This window comes from Hipposideros armiger, unplaced genomic scaffold, assembly GCF_001890085.2.
Source record: "Hipposideros armiger isolate ML-2016 unplaced genomic scaffold, ASM189008v1 scaffold_3, whole genome shotgun sequence".
Classification (NCBI taxonomy): domain Eukaryota; kingdom Metazoa; phylum Chordata; class Mammalia; order Chiroptera; family Hipposideridae; genus Hipposideros; species Hipposideros armiger.
Window position 1 is genome coordinate 8980566 of NW_017731353.1, and position 14740 is coordinate 8995305.

The 14740-nt window shown below is 59.5% G+C and overlaps 1 protein-coding gene across 2 annotated transcripts in view; it reads left to right on the plus strand.

Annotated features, from left to right (window-relative positions):
- TRAF2 (TNF receptor associated factor 2) overlaps positions 1–14740 on the plus strand; it is a 23321-nt gene that overhangs the window by 5925 nt on the left and 2656 nt on the right. For both annotated transcript variants that reach the window (XM_019640528.1, XM_019640535.1), the window contains exons 2-9: positions 3370–3588; positions 4164–4242; positions 4485–4583; positions 8944–9105; positions 10151–10225; positions 11925–11999; positions 13561–13890; positions 14335–14512. In XM_019640528.1, the coding sequence (XP_019496073.1) occupies positions 3401–3588; positions 4164–4242; positions 4485–4583; positions 8944–9105; positions 10151–10225; positions 11925–11999; positions 13561–13890; positions 14335–14512 (1186 nt within the window). In that variant the 5' untranslated portion in view covers positions 3370–3400. The remainder of the gene's footprint in view (positions 1–3369; positions 3589–4163; positions 4243–4484; positions 4584–8943; positions 9106–10150; positions 10226–11924; positions 12000–13560; positions 13891–14334; positions 14513–14740) is intronic.

Sequence of the window (14740 nt, forward strand, 5' to 3'; positions counted from 1 at the left end):
CAAGTGCACTGAGCCGCCCCGCCTCCATCACTGCAGCGCAGTGAGCTGTCCCTGACATTATGGACTGGAATTACCCTATAACACTGCTTTGTATCTGGCAGAAACGCCCTTCTAGAAAAGCGTAAGTCTGCCATGCAAAGTTCACTTATGTGTGGAGTGTGTTTTAGGGAATGAAGTGAGTATGAAGTCGATGGCTCATTTGTACACTCACGGAGTCATTGCAAAGAGATAGTTTGTAGTTCTTGTTTTTAACCACTTTACCTGAGAGAGGCAGAGTTTGGAAAACAAACCGAAGCTTGAAAGGGCCAGCAGGTGTTTTGGTTCCTGGTTGGAGCGCCCTGACACCTGGTCCCTTGTGGTTACTACCATAAGGACAGAGGCCATTCTCGGCTATGTCTGCAGCTGCCCGCGGTGGGCAGTTGGGGCTCCCCGAGCCCAGTGTGATTTCAGACACAACCAGAGACATGGAGGTTTTCTCCCAACCTTTGGACGTGTACAGTAGGCGCAGGACTGAGTGTGTTGATGGCTTTCAGAATGAGAGATTGTGACACAACACTTTGAGTCTTTATGCTGTTTCTTATTCCAGTTCTTAAAAGTGAAAATGCAGGGCCGGCCGAGTGGCGCGTTGGGTAAGAGCTGGCTTGGGACGCCAGCTCTGAGCAGCAGGGCCCCGGTTCGGATCCCACATGAGGACCAGTGACACTGCCCTCTACAGCTAAGATGGTGCACGGCAGCTCGACCTGGAGCTGGGCTGCCGTGAGTTGCCGGCGACGGCGTAGTCTGCAGCCCCTGCTGCAGTGGGCTGCCATAAACTAGTGTGTGGCTGGCAGCCAGCGTGAGCGGTCAGCAGCTGGCGTAAGCTGCCAAGAGCCGCTGTGAGTGGCTGTCCAGAAGCCGGCGACCGACTGCCTCACTCGGGAAGAGCGCAGTGATAATACCAACATGGGCCAGTGAAGCGACGTCCTCCACAACTAGACTGAAGAACAAAAGGGCAGCAACTTGTCTGTTCCCCTTCCCTCAATTCCCCAGCGCTGTTCCCATCCCCCAATTCCCCAATAAAATCTTTTTTAAAAAAAGTGAAAATGTATTTATAAATCAGATTCGAGCAAAATGTGGAAGGCCCGAGGCACTGAGAACTCCAGGGGGCCTTTCCATTCTGACCTGTGGCTGGGGCCCTCCTGCCAGGTGAGCTCAGACCCCTGCCTTCCTGCATGTCGCAGTTGTGACCGCTAAGAGGCAGTATTTGTGAGGCAACTGAGGAGCAGACAGACAGAGGTAGAGACCTGGCTGTGTGTTGGGGCCTTTTCCCTTTCTTCTTAGTCAAAAAGGACAGTGTTTGTGTCTAATGGGTGTCAGAGTCAGTGGGTTAATAAAATAGGTTCAGTCTGCTACAGGAGGTGTGGCTGGGCACCAAAGCCATGCCTGGCTGTGTTTAGGTGGGATGTTCACTCAAAAGAACAGAGCCCTGTGTGGCAGACGCTGTAGGAAGCTGTCAGCGACATTTTGAAAAAGCATTGTGCAAATGCTTGTGTGCGGCAGCCCTCGTTCTGTGTTTTACCTTTGGCCCGTGTGAAACAGACTGCTGTTAGAGTCCTTTACATTTCATATTCTAACATAGCAAGCTTACAGTAGAGTTTTGACCTAATGAGTGTGGCTTTTTTTTTGGTGATATAAAAAAATTCCTCTTTTGAATGTAGTTTAGAACAGTGATTTTAAACCATGAATGATTCTCGGAATCAGTTTGGTAGTGTGACCAGAAAAAAGAAAATAGAAAATGTGGGGTGCTTGTCACACAAGTGTGCTCTCGTGGGCCTTTGTTCCGGTTCTGTGTGCGTATGGGGCAGGTGACAGCAGGACCCAGGAAACCCGGCTGCAGGGGTCCTCCCGGCTCGCACCCTGGCCAGTGAATGCTTATTGGTGCATCTGTAGATCTCCTAACATCTGCTTTCAAGCTTCTACCAACAGTTTTATTAACGAGGGGACCTTCTAGCACTTACACATCTGTGCCTCGAGGGCTTGAAAGGAGATGGCCTACCTGTTGTTGGATCGATGGGTGGGTTGTCCAGGGCCCCAGGCGCCCTGTGTGTGGGGAGCGTGTGTGTGGAGAACGTGGACCTGCGAGTGACCTAGCGAGACAGGTGTGCCCTTTGCTGAGTGACCTTGGGCACAGCATCCCCTGCCTCTGCCAGGGGACCGAAGGAGTAAATGTAAGTTATGAAAATATAGGGAGCTGTGGAGTGCCATCCGCGTGTGACGCCCCGTCAGTTACAAATCCAAACACGTTCACTGAAAATGGCTTTGCCTGGATGACCACAGTCTGTCACTCTTTCCTGCGGTGTCAGGCCAACTTAGGACAGTGAAACAGCCTGAGAACGTCATCGCTGCTCTGCGCAGACCTCTCTCTCCTTCTGGAAAGGGGTGTCATTTCATAGCATCCTGGCTTGAAAGTCTGTGTGCCACCGCACCCCCCCCACACACACACACACACAGGACCCAGGGGGTGTGTCATTTCATAGCATCCTGGCTTGAAAGTCTGTGTGCCACCGCACCACACACACACACACACACACAGGACCCAGGGGGTGTGTCTCCAGGGCGCGCAGCTCGGGACTATTTGTAAAGGGGGTGGTCTTTCCAGTCTCAGGTTCCCTGAGGGGACTGTGCGTCACGTTCCGGGGCTGTTGGGCACTGCCCCTTTTCAAGGGCTTTTAGAGGCTGTAGATGTTGAACAGTGACTTCCACGCGGGGTCCCCGCATGCTGTGCCCCCTTCCATCACCCATCCTGATTGCCTCGCCTTGGGGACCTTGCCACGGCCTAGCGCACGGCAGAGGGTGGCCCTGAAGTGAGAGGACACTGCCGATGGTGGGCGGGGAGCAGAGTGGCTGTGCCAAGCTGACGTGGGAGAGGCCGCTGGCTGTGGAGCCCTCTCCTGGGCGCAGCCAGGTGATTTACAAGACTTACTGCAGAAGCCATCCACCATTCTGAAAACACGCTTGTAGTACCACAGGGAGCTGGTGTCAGCGGGAAGGTGGCATTGTCCGTGCTCCGTCCACGGGTCCCACACAGCATGTTGGCCTGGGAGTGGAGGCCTGCACTGGGTGACTTTGACGACAGCCTGTTGGTCCAGGGACCGTGGCGCACTCAGGATGGGTGTGCACCAGCCATAGCCTGGGCAGGTCGCACGGTGGCTGAGCCTTTATTTCCATGTTTGGATGAGAGCACTGAAACCCTGCTCTCAGATTCTGGGCCGTGGGTCCACTTAACGACCAGACCCCTCACCGCCAGGCAGGGGCCGTTTCCCCTGGAGTTACTCCGGAGTTGGGGTGCCTCTTGGGACCCGCCCTGATGCAGCCTGTGTTCTTCCTTAGGGCGTGGTGGTTTGCGGGGGGCGTGACTCTCATGGCTGCAGCTAGCGTGACCCCTCCTGGCTCCCTAGATGTGCTGCAGCCTGGCTTCTCAAAGACCCTCCTGGGGATCAAGTTGGAGGACAAGTACCTGTGCTCGGCCTGTAAGAACGTCCTGCGCAGGCCCTTCCAGGCACAGTGTGGCCACCGCTACTGCTCCTTCTGTCTCAGCAGCATCCTGAGGTACGGCAGGTGGGGTGGCCCGGGCCGGGCTGGCCAGAGAGGTGCTCCTGCCGGTGAAACCCTTGCCGGTGGGTGCGGCTCACTGCCCCTGGGACCGTGAAGTTAATAACCCGGGAGAGACTGGTTCCGTGTTGACACGTGCTGTTTGGGTGTAGGAGGAGAAATATACCTTATTGATTATGAAAGGTGTTTTCTGTTGAGTGTCCTTATTTTTTAAAAGGTGGCCACTGGACACTGCCGGCTCACACTGGGTGGTGTTGAGGGGCTGCCCTAGGACACTGGCGCCTCCCTGGGCTGCCGGGTGGGAGGGGAGACGTGCCTGCGCCTTGTTCCGGGGCGTCTGTCTCTGAGTAGCCAGCACCACATCACAATAGGGGTGACTGACCATCAAAGGAGCAAACCACCTGACCCGTTTTAAATGCCTTCACATCACATCACTGACGTGTGCTTGTCGCTGACTTGGGGACGGGTGAGAAGGTGCCGAGTAGCGTGTGGAGTGGTGTGGGCCAAGCAGTCACGCCTCCGTGTTCTTGGCACCCAGGTTCAGGCGGGACCCCTCCCTCTCTCCCCACCAGCTCCGGGCCTCAGAACTGTGCTGCCTGCGTGCACGAGGGCATATACGAAGAAGGCATTTCTATTTTAGAGAGCAGCTCGGTAAGTGGAAAGTCTACACTGAAGATGTCACAATGAACAGAAGATGTTTTTGCATTTCCTTTAATAACACCAATGGCAGATGAGACTTCAGCAGCTAGACATGCCCCCGCTACCACGGTGATGTCTGGAGTTTGCCCCAGTTGCGTGCAGACTGCCGCTGTTAGGGAAGGCGTGGTGTGGCTGTGTGGACCGGTGGGCGGCTTGGAGGAGCTCATGGACAGGGACGCTCACTGTCTCCCCAGGCTTTCCCGGACAATGCTGCCCGCAGGGAGGTGGAGAGCCTGCCAGCCATCTGCCCCAGTGACGGTTGCACCTGGAAGGGGACCCTTAAAGAGTACGAGGTAGGGCCTTCCTGGGCGGCACAGCCTCCCTGGAGTGCGAGTCCCTCCCCCACAGCGGGGCGTGGCAGCTGTGTGACACCTGCAAAGAGGGCTGCTGCTTTTTATGACCCGTCCACTTAGACACAACGGCACAGAGCCCAGACCTGCACCATGGAGCCCAGGCAGCATGGCCTTGGGGGCACTTTCCTTTCTGTGCCTCAGTTTCTGGTCTGTCAAATAGTCCCCTGCTATGGAGGGTGTGGTGCGGCAGCAGTGTGTACCAGCCCGAGTGTCACCGCGGCGTGTCCCTGTTCATGCAGGAAACCAGGTTTCTCGCTTGGTAGGACGTTTCTGTCATGTCTTCAGACAAGGGCTTTTGAAACATTGGGAAATGCAGAAGGCATCTGCATATCTGTCCTGTGGTCGCAGAAAGGCTCCTGGCCAGTAACGGGCAGCGGCCGTGTGCACGTCTGCTCCGTGGCCTGTCTGTGCCTGGCCAGGCTGACTTGCGTCCCTGCGTCATGCTGGGGTTTTTGTGTGACCGCATGTGGCCGCTCACCCCCGCATGGAGGCCGAGAGGCAGTTGGTTATCTGGCCATCTTCTCTTCTGAACGAGTGCTTTTTAGAAACGGCATCTCAGGTGGTTACGTGTACCCAGAGGTTCACAGTGGCCAAGTGTCCACCAGCTGATGAAGGGACAACAAGACGTGCTGTGTTCCGACCATGAGCCATAAAAAGGAAGGGAATTCTGACACAGGCGGCAGCATGGATAGACCCTGGGGACACTGCTCAGTGAAATGAGCCCATCACAGAAGGACAAGCCCTGTAGGACCCGCTTCTGTGAGGGCCCCAGAGGAGGCCGACTCAGGGACAGGAAGTGGAGTGGTGGCAGCCAGGGCTGCGGGAGGGGTTGTGTTCAGTGGCACAGTGACAGGTTGGGCTGTCAGCATGGTGAGGCCTTGGTGCAATCCACTGCTGCCCAGTTGGCAAGGCTGGAGGGATTGTTTGTGTGGAACCCTGGCTTTCCCACGGCCAGACGAGCTCCCGCCCAGGCTGCCCGGGCCACAGGAGCCGAGCCTCCTGCTGTCGGGCGGGCACTAGGCTGGGGCTGAGCTGCAACAGCAGGGGACAGCGGGAGGGGTGGGCGCCTGGCCTGGTGGGACCCGGGTTCCTGGAGGGCTTCTGCCTTCCTGCTCGCGGCCCTGTGTGTTGCGCTGCCCTCACTCTCTGGGCCGACCTGACTGCGTGGTCTTCAGGCAGCTGTGTTCTGCTAGAGGAGCAGCTGGCTGCATCTGGGGAGGGGCCTCTGTGGAGCAGACGGGGGCAGGGATGCTGCAAGTGGAGCAGCTGTGGGCACCGGGCACCCTTCTTGTGCCCTTCTTGGGAGCAGGAGACCCCTTGCCTCCATGCACGGAACCCCGGCCACCCAGAGGCCACCGTGCTGCACCTGCACAAGCGATGACACTGCTGCCCACTCAGCAGGAGGGGCCTGCAGCTGTCACTGCCCAGCTGTCCAGAGAGCTGGCCTTGGGTCAGGGAGGACAGGCTCTGCAGGGCACCATGCTGCCTTTGGAGGGGACAGGAGACCCCTGGAGATGGGGGGACCGACCCTCACTCCTGATTCCTCTGGGGTTTCTGCCGCCTCCAGGCCCTTGGTGTGGGTGGTGGCTTCGTGGGCCTCCAGTTGAGGGCAGGAACTGCAGTCAGCCCTGGGTTGTCGCCCGCCCGCGGCCGGCAGGCATGCAGGCTGGAAAGTCCCTGGCTGCCCCGGAGCTCCGGAAAGTCCCTGAGAGCTGGGTCTGGTCATGTGGGAGGGCGGGCGGGTGCTGCTCGGGGACACTTGCCAGCTGTGGCCTGTGATGCACTGACAGGCTTTCGCTGGCTGTGAAGGCCACCGGCCTGGGCACACATTGCCGCCACGTGTGCTCCTCCCTGAGCCGGCACGTTTGCCCTTGGGCCGCTCAGAACTGGGGTGGCCTCGGGAAATGCTCGCACTGCAGTGGAGTTTGTGGAGCGTGTGGCACGAAGGGGGAAACACTGTTTAGCCTCTGAGCATGGTCTTCCTCTGCAGTGATGGTTACTGTTCTCTGAAAACTCAGTGATTGAAGGTCCATCAAGTAATCGACGTGGGTGGAGCCTGCTCTCTGCTCCTCTTGGTGCCGAACTGCAGGGCTCCCGGCTGCTCTGGAAGTGAGGGGGACTGGGGAGGGGGTGGGTCCCAGAGAAGGGGCTGCGCAAGGACAGGGGCTGGAGGAGAAGCCAGGCAGAGGCGGCGCTGCCGGCCTCCCACCACTGGCTTGAACACTGAATTTGAATTCTGGTTGAATAAACGTTGATTTCTCTGAAGCGGTGCTTCTCTCTGAAGGTCCCCTGGAAGTGAGGAGTGGGCAGAGCTGTGTGACCTGTGAGCATGGCCTGTAGGGCTGGTGCGGTCCTGGTGGCTGTGTGCCCGGGCCTGTGTCCTCTCAGCTGCCCATGTAACCCCGAGGGTTTGACCTGGCTGGGAGCACACCCCGCAGTGGCCCCGAGCCCTAACTGGGCAGCGGCTTCTGTGATGTGCGATGTCTGCGAGGCCCCTCTGACTCAGGGGGGTTGATTGATGGCTCTGTGCTCAGCGCGGCCCAGCCCCAGGCCTGCGTGGTAGCAGCGGGCAGGGTGGGGACTGCGAGGGTGCTCTCTGGGGAGCCACATCCGTCCCCATGCGGCTGCAGCATCAGGGCATCCAGCCCCGGGCCGTCCTGGCCTGCCTATGTCCAGTGCCCATCAGGCTGCCACGGGGTCCTCAGGGAGGCTTGCTGGCAGGTCAGTGCTTGATCTGCGTGCGTCTAGGCGGCAGTGTCGGGGGGCAGGGGGTGCCTGCTCCCGGAGGCGTGTGCCGTGGGGTCCTGTGAGGAGGTGTGGGGGCACCATGTGTAGTGCCAGCACCAAGGCTGCCAGAAGGCGCCCGTGTGCTGCGCCTCGAGTTCACCTGTCGCTTCTGCTCTCTCCCAAATGGTGAGCTTTGGCCCCAGCAGCCGAGCTGTTGCCAGGATGGGTGTGCATCCTGGAAACTGTGCAGACACAGGCGCCGGGCTCTCCTGCCTCTCTGGGGAGGCCCTGAGCTGCCCAGCCCTAACCTTTGTGGGAGGCTGACCCCACGCTGGAGGGCCTCCTCCCATTCTGGCCTCTCCAGAACTTTCCTGTCCTGGGGCCTCCTCCCACAGCAGGCTCCCTTTCTCGGCCTCACCCCCATCAGCACACAAAACAAGCTCGGGTGTGTTCTGTCTGAAACTTAACATCATGCTCGGTGACAAGCCAGACACCAAAGGACAAATCCTGTAGGATCCTACTTATGAGACGTCCTTAGGGGAGTGAGACTCAGAGAGACAGAAGTTGGAACTGCAGGTGCAAGACTGGGAGAGGCTGGGGAGTGAATTCAGAGACCAGGATTGGCCTGTCTGTCCTGTTGCCTGGGAGGCAGGGTTCTCAGCACATGCCCAGGTCCCGCCCTTGCTCACCTGCTGGCGTCCCCCTCTGAGTCCTCACGGGCCCCACATCCTGGTGCCCTGCAGCCCAGAGCCCTCAGTGTCTCCATGGGGGCTCACTGGGAGCGAAGCAGCCTGAGGTGGGCTGCCCGGCAGCCAGATCCCAGTCCCTGCCGCCCAGGCCTGAGCCCGCCGACCCTCCGCGCCCCCCTCCCACACCGCCCTGGCTTTTCCTGAGACACTCCCGGGCCTCACCTCCCTGACTCTTCTGGGATGCTGTCACTCAGTCCCAGGCTGGGACCATCTCCCTAGGTCATAGCTAGTGCCTCCCCAGCTATGTCACCCTGCACCTGGCGTGGACATGAGGGGCTGGGCTCCCTGTGGGCGTGGGCGCAAGGGGCTGGGCTCCGCGTGGGCGTGGGCGTGGGCGCAAGGGGCTGGGCTCCCTGTGGGCGTGGGCGCGAGGGGCTGGACTCCGGAGTATCGTCTCTGCTGCTCGCTCTGGCCCCATCGCCTGTTTTCTCACAGCACATCAGCTCTGGCTACACCTCTCTGCCTTCTGTCCTGGCCTCCCGGCACCCAGCCAGCTTTGTCCCTCTGTCATCAGGCCTTGGCTCTGCTGCCCCGCTCTGGGTACCCACCCTCTGCTCCTGCCTTCCTGCATCCCGTCCCCTGTCCTCTCTCACTGGCCAGTGGTCCCTGAACATCACTTGTAGCAGCTCCCTCAGTGTCCCATGGGTCAGGTGCAGGGGGTCATGGTGTGGGTGGGGTTCCGCCAGCTGGAATTGGTCCTAACTTCTGACCCTCGCCGGCACCATGGGGCCCACACGGGCCCAGTGGTCCAGCACTGAAACTGACGCAGAGCCTCAGGTGCCCGGCCACATGCTCTGCTAACACTTGGCTCCCTTTGTTACCAGACCTGCCACGAAGGACACTGCCCATTCATGCTGACTAAGTGCCCACTGTGTAAAGGCCTGGTCCGCCTCGGTGACAAGGACCACCACATGGAGCACGAGTGCCCGGAAAGGAACCTCAACTGCAGGCACTGCAGGGCTCCCTGCTGCTGGGCCGACATGAAGGTGAGGCCAGGGGGGCTCTCTGGGCACGGGGTGTTGGTGCTGTCTGCTGGCCTGGCTCTGCTGTGGGGCCGGGGGCCAGCGTGGTGCTTTCACCACTTGTTCCAGCGCCTCAGCCCTTCCTGTGCAGCCACATGGCGAGAGGTTCTTAGTGGGAAGAGGGTCGGGTATGAAGTCATTTCCCATGCAGAAGGGCAGCATGAGGCCATGTCACCTCGGTTGTGTCAGTGTCACCGCACGCCAGGCTGCGTCCGGCCTCCTAGACTGTTATAGACAAGTCCCAGATTTCATGTCATCTAAAAATCCTTCCAGATGTGTTTCTAAAAAGTGGGGCACTGTACATGTCACTATCATGTCGAAATGGTGGTTCCTAGTCGTTCTGTGCATCTAAAGTGTCTGCCATGTTGATTTATTGGCACCAGGACCCAGACGGTGCCACCTGCATTTCATTGATACACCTCCGAGGTCTTTGTTCATCTTTAAGGGTTCCCTGTGGGTGTCTTTTTTTCTTTGTTACTTGTTTGTTGAAGAAACAGGCCATTCTGGTTAGCTGATTATGTCCCCGAGGTGTCCTTAACATGTCCCTCTGTCCCCTCTGCCTGTAAACTGTTAGATCTAGAGGCCTGGTTAGGGCTGGCATGCATTGGAGCGCAGGGACCCTGCAGCATCTTGTCAGGGTCTCAGAGATGTTCCAGCTGCTCCTGGGGTCGTGGTCAAGGTCCTGCCAGCTTCACACCTCGGCCAGAGCGGCCATTCTCCAGCTTGCGCGGGCCTGTCTCAGCCAGGGCAGCAAACAGTGACACCCCCCTCCAGTCTCTCTCAGTGGCTTGTCCTCGTGCTGCCCTGGCAGCCACCAGATGAGAGGAGGTCCCGAAACCTCTGAGACTCCCCGGGCGCCTGCAGGACCTGTCAGTGTCTAGCACCCCCTCTCAGGTTGGGGGTCTCGGAACCGCGGGCCTGTGCAGCCAAGGACAGTGGTGCCAGGCCTGGTGCCAGCGTTGGCACCCCCTGTGTCCCACCTCTGACGCCCCTGACTGCTTCTCTTCAGGCACACCACGAGGTCTGCCCCAAGTTCCCCGTGACCTGCGACGGCTGTGGCAAGAAGAAGATCTCCCGCGAGAAAGTGAGTTGTTCCTGAGACCAGCCAGGCTGGTGCAAGCCTCGGCCGTGAGGGGCCTGCACTGCGTGGCGTGGGGGTGATGACCTGGGGCCTAAGGGAGAAGCGGCCGCCCGCCTGTGTGGGGTCCACCTGGGGGCTCGTGTGTGTGTGAGGGTCAACTGGGGGTGAGTGTTGGGGGTCACCTGGGGCCGCTTTTCTGTTAAATTTTTGGTGATGCAAACAATGGAGCCTTGGCAAAGGCAGAACGCGCACAGTAGGACCCCAGACATTCCTGAGGTTCAGGCGTGCAGGGTAGCCTCCTCCCCCATGTCTTCCCCCCCCACACACACACACACACAGCAGAGCATCAGGATCAGGAGGAGGAACCCCAGCTCTGTGAGACAGTTGTCTTGGCTTCATAGTGATCCTTTCAGCTCGAATCTGGACCTTACTTCCATATTTACAGCTCTCATGCTGCAGGAAGTCTTAGTGCCTGGTGACATGGGCATATTGGTTTTATTGTGTGACCCGACTGTACGTAATAATATGACAACAGCACCAAGGTCCCAACTGACTGGACTCAGCTACATGGTGGTTAGTTTGCTTTCCAGAGCGGGCAGGCTGCCGGGTCAGCATTCCATTACGCTCATTAGTTTCCTTTTGATTTTGAGTTAAGATTGCTCTTTAAAAAAAAACCTGTGTTATACTTTTGGGAAACGGTCACATGGCTCCAAAGTGAAAACTAGGAAGCGGGCATTCGAAGTCAGGGAGATGCATGGCCCTCGACAGAGCTCAGCTCCCCGCCCAGGGCCGTCCCCGGCGGTCCAGAAGCCTGTACCGGTCAGCAGAGAGGAGCCTGGGGCTCCGGCCCGCCAGCAGCCAGCAGAGTGTGGGGGCTCGCCCGTGTGGAGGGTGAGATGCAGTGTCTCGGGATGGCTGCAGTTTGCATTTCTCAAACTGGGAGCGTGCTTGAGTGCCTTTCTGCCTGCAGTTCACGGGCATTTCTCGTACATCCGTACATCCGTGTAAGCGTTCGTGACGGCTGCCCATTTCCCGGAGGGCTTCTGGTCTGTGCTTTCCCTGTTTGGGGGAACTGTAAAGGATTAAGTTGCAGTCATTTGTCCTTTTGCTTTGCTTGTTTCTCTTTGGGGGGCCTGTTCCAGGTTTCTCTCGCTGCGTCTGATTCTGATGCAGAGCTGGGCCGTCTGCCTGCCCTGTGTTTCCTCTGCTGTTTGGAGGTCTGGTTTTCTCAGACTCCAGGCCCCTCAATCCCCCAGGACATCCTATGGCTGCCCAATTTATGGGAACATGTGTCCTTGTCCTCGCAGAGCCCAGCTCTGTGTCTGCGCGGCCCGCCTCTTTCTGGGCCCTGGGCTCCGCCCCGCCGGTCTCTGGTGGGTCTTCAAGGGCCAGCACCACACTAGGTCAGTGTTGGTGTCTGGCCCAGCTCAGGTCGGCACCCCTCATTCCTGGCTCTAGGGACTTGGGCCTCAGACACGATGTGGCCCACACACTGCTACAGGGGACCTGTCTCCACAGGCGTTCTGAAGTGTTGGGGGACGATGTGTGAGGCCCCCAGCATGCCCCCCTGGGTATTGACACTGAGCGCATGTGTGGGCGTGCACCTCCGGCTCCGGAATGGGCCACGGGGTTTCGGTCGGGACCCTGCGTGAACTCTGACCCAGGCTGAGAAGTGAGGCCTCTGTGACGCCATGCCTTCTAGTTTCAGGACCACATCAGGATGTGCGGCAAATGCCGGGTGCCCTGCCGGTTCCATGACGTCGGCTGCCCCGACATGGTGAGTGCGGTCTGCCAGGGCCACCTGGGTCCTCCTGGGAGTCCCCATCTCCGAGCTCCTGGACAGGCCTCCTGTCCCTACCCACTTCCCTGCTGGTCCACTACCTCAGCCAGAGGTGCCCAGGCCCAGTCCCCGGTCTGTTCTGGCCACTCGTCCTCCTGGTGATCTCCCCCACCTGGTGGCCGAGCCCTGACCACCGCCTCGCACCTCTCTGACATCCAGTAAGCCTGTCAGACTTCAGCCGCATGCCACAATCTCCTCTGCCCAGAAGGGGCACCTCGGTTCACCCTGCCACTCTGGCCAAGAGCCCAGCGGTCACTGTGGACTCTCATGTCCTCTGTGTCACGTCCAGTCCACCAGAAATCCACCACTCGGCCTGCCGCCCGCGCCTCCCCCACCTCCCTTCCTGTGTGACTTTGGCCCTGGCTGCCTGTGACCTTGTCTGTCTGCCCTTGTCACTGGCCTGGCCATCCTCAAGCACACTGACCTCTCCCCACTCCAGGACCTTGACCTGCCTCCTGACCACACGCCACACACCTGCCAGTTTCTATGCGGCTCCCTCAGGCCGGCAGCTCTGTCCACGCATTCCCCCCGCCCCTTTCCTGACTGTTCTGCCTCCCCGAGGGGTGAGAGTGTGCAGCCCCGTCCTGCTACCTTAGGGCCTGGGGCCCCGTTAAGACTGGGGGCACACCCAGCGCTCCGCTCCTCTGCAAACATTTCAACAGCATTTCTTATGGTGACAGTCCTGGCGGTGCTGTCACTTGACGTGGTCTCGGGTGTTCTGCTTTTGTTTTCCTAAGGACAGCGCACAAGCATTGCACCTCGTCTGTGCCTCCGGCCTGTGTCAGACCTGTTTTCTGTGCGACGCCACGCTGGTCTGCTTCCCACTCAGACCCAGTTCCCTTCACACGGGCTGTCAGAGGCCCGCGCGTGGTTCCAGGGTGTGTGCTCGCTGCCGTGCCCCTGCAGTGTTCAGTCAGGACACATCACAGGTCTCAGGCCAACTCAGGCCTCGCATTGCATCGACCTCATAGATCCAACACTGGACCTCAAGTCCCAAGCCCAGTGATGGTCTGCTTTTTTTCCGGGTGACATGCATAGCTGTCCCAGCAGCACTCCCTGGAACGCATGGGCATCTCCTGTCTGAGTGCACCTGGCCACGCCCCCTGGGCTGGCCTCTTGTGCAGGTTCTTTGTTTCTACTTTTGGTTTTTTGAGTGTCCAGTGTTTTAAAATGTGTTGTGGAGGTTTGGAAGAAATTTGATTTTAAAGTAAGATCTGTGCTGTAAAAACTGAAGAAGCTGAGCTTTGTCACCCCCTCTATCTGCCCCCGTGGGCACCTTGTCTAACGCTGTGTTCTCCCGTTATGTTAAATATAGGCAAGTGAGTTAGTGGGAAGGTTTGTAGTTTTGAAATGTGATTGACTTCAAACAGTGACAAGTGAAACGCTGGCCGGCAGCCGAGGTGGCACTTGGTGCTGCGCTGAGGCCCATGTGGCCCGGGGGTTCTGGGGTCAGGGCTGAGCGCAGGTGTGGGGGTAAGCCCCCATCTTGTCTCTGCAGGTAGAGAGTGAGAAGCGGCAGGAGCACGAGGCCCAGCGGCTCCCGGAGCACCTGGCCATGCTGCTGGGAGTCCTCCTGGAGGCCACGCGCCTGTGCCCAGGCCAGAGCGAGGGGGGCAGCTGGGAGCCCGGCGTGCTGGGCTTGGGGCCCGAGCTCCCCAAGGCTGCGGAGCTCCTGCAGCGGTGTGAGGCCTTGGAGAGGAAGACGGCCACCTTCGAGAACATTGTCTGTGTCCTGAACCGGGAGGTGGAGAGGGTGGCCATGACTGCCGAGGCCTGTGGCCGGCAGCACCGGCTGGACCAGGACCGGATCGAAGCCCTGAGTAGCAAGGTGTGTGCCCGGGCAGGACGGTCTTATCTGGGCAGTCTCCAGGGGTCACGGGTCTCAGAGCCAGGACTTGGGACAGCGCCTTGATCTCCAGCGCGGCGTCATTTTCTGCCTCTGAGCAGAGCCCTTTTGTGAACCCCGTTCACCAGTGGACCCCACTTGGGGGGATAGGTGGCCATGGGCCGTGTGTCTCATGCTCTTTGTGGGTGCCATGAGTGCTTCCTGACAGCCCTCAAACCTTGGGCCAAGTGGGGTGGGATCCTCATGGGGACAGAGCCAGCCCGAGAGGCTGACCCAGCAAAGCCTCAGTCCTGGGGAGACGGCAGGAGAGGTGGACGTGCCAGATGAAGGTGGTCACCACAGAGCAGAGTCGGGCAAGCCTTCCTGCCCGGCGGCCGGCAGGGCACATCCTCGGGCTCCCCCTCACGGGGCTCCCTGCACCCCCAGGTGCAGCAGCTGGAGAGGAGCATTGGCCTGAAGGACCTGGCAATGGCCGACCTGGAGCAGAAGGTCCACGAGATGGAGGCGTCCACCTTCGACGGGGTGTTCATCTGGAAGATATCGGACTTCGCCAGGAAGCGCCAGGAGGCTGTGGCTGGCCGCACGCCCGCCATCTTCTCCCCAGGTGATGCTCTGGCGCTTTCCCCCGAGCTGCTGCTGTCCTGTGCGTCCGCATCTCCCCCAGGCCAGTCTGTGCCCTGCTGTGCCTCCCTGGGGGGAGAGTCCCCCAGGCGCTGGCTCCTGCTCCTTGTCACTGCACCCCACCTCAGCACTTGCCTTCACTGTGGGGCCACCAGGAGGGGCAGCTGCGCCGGCGGTCTCCCCATGCCAGCTCTGCCAGGCTGCTGGCTGT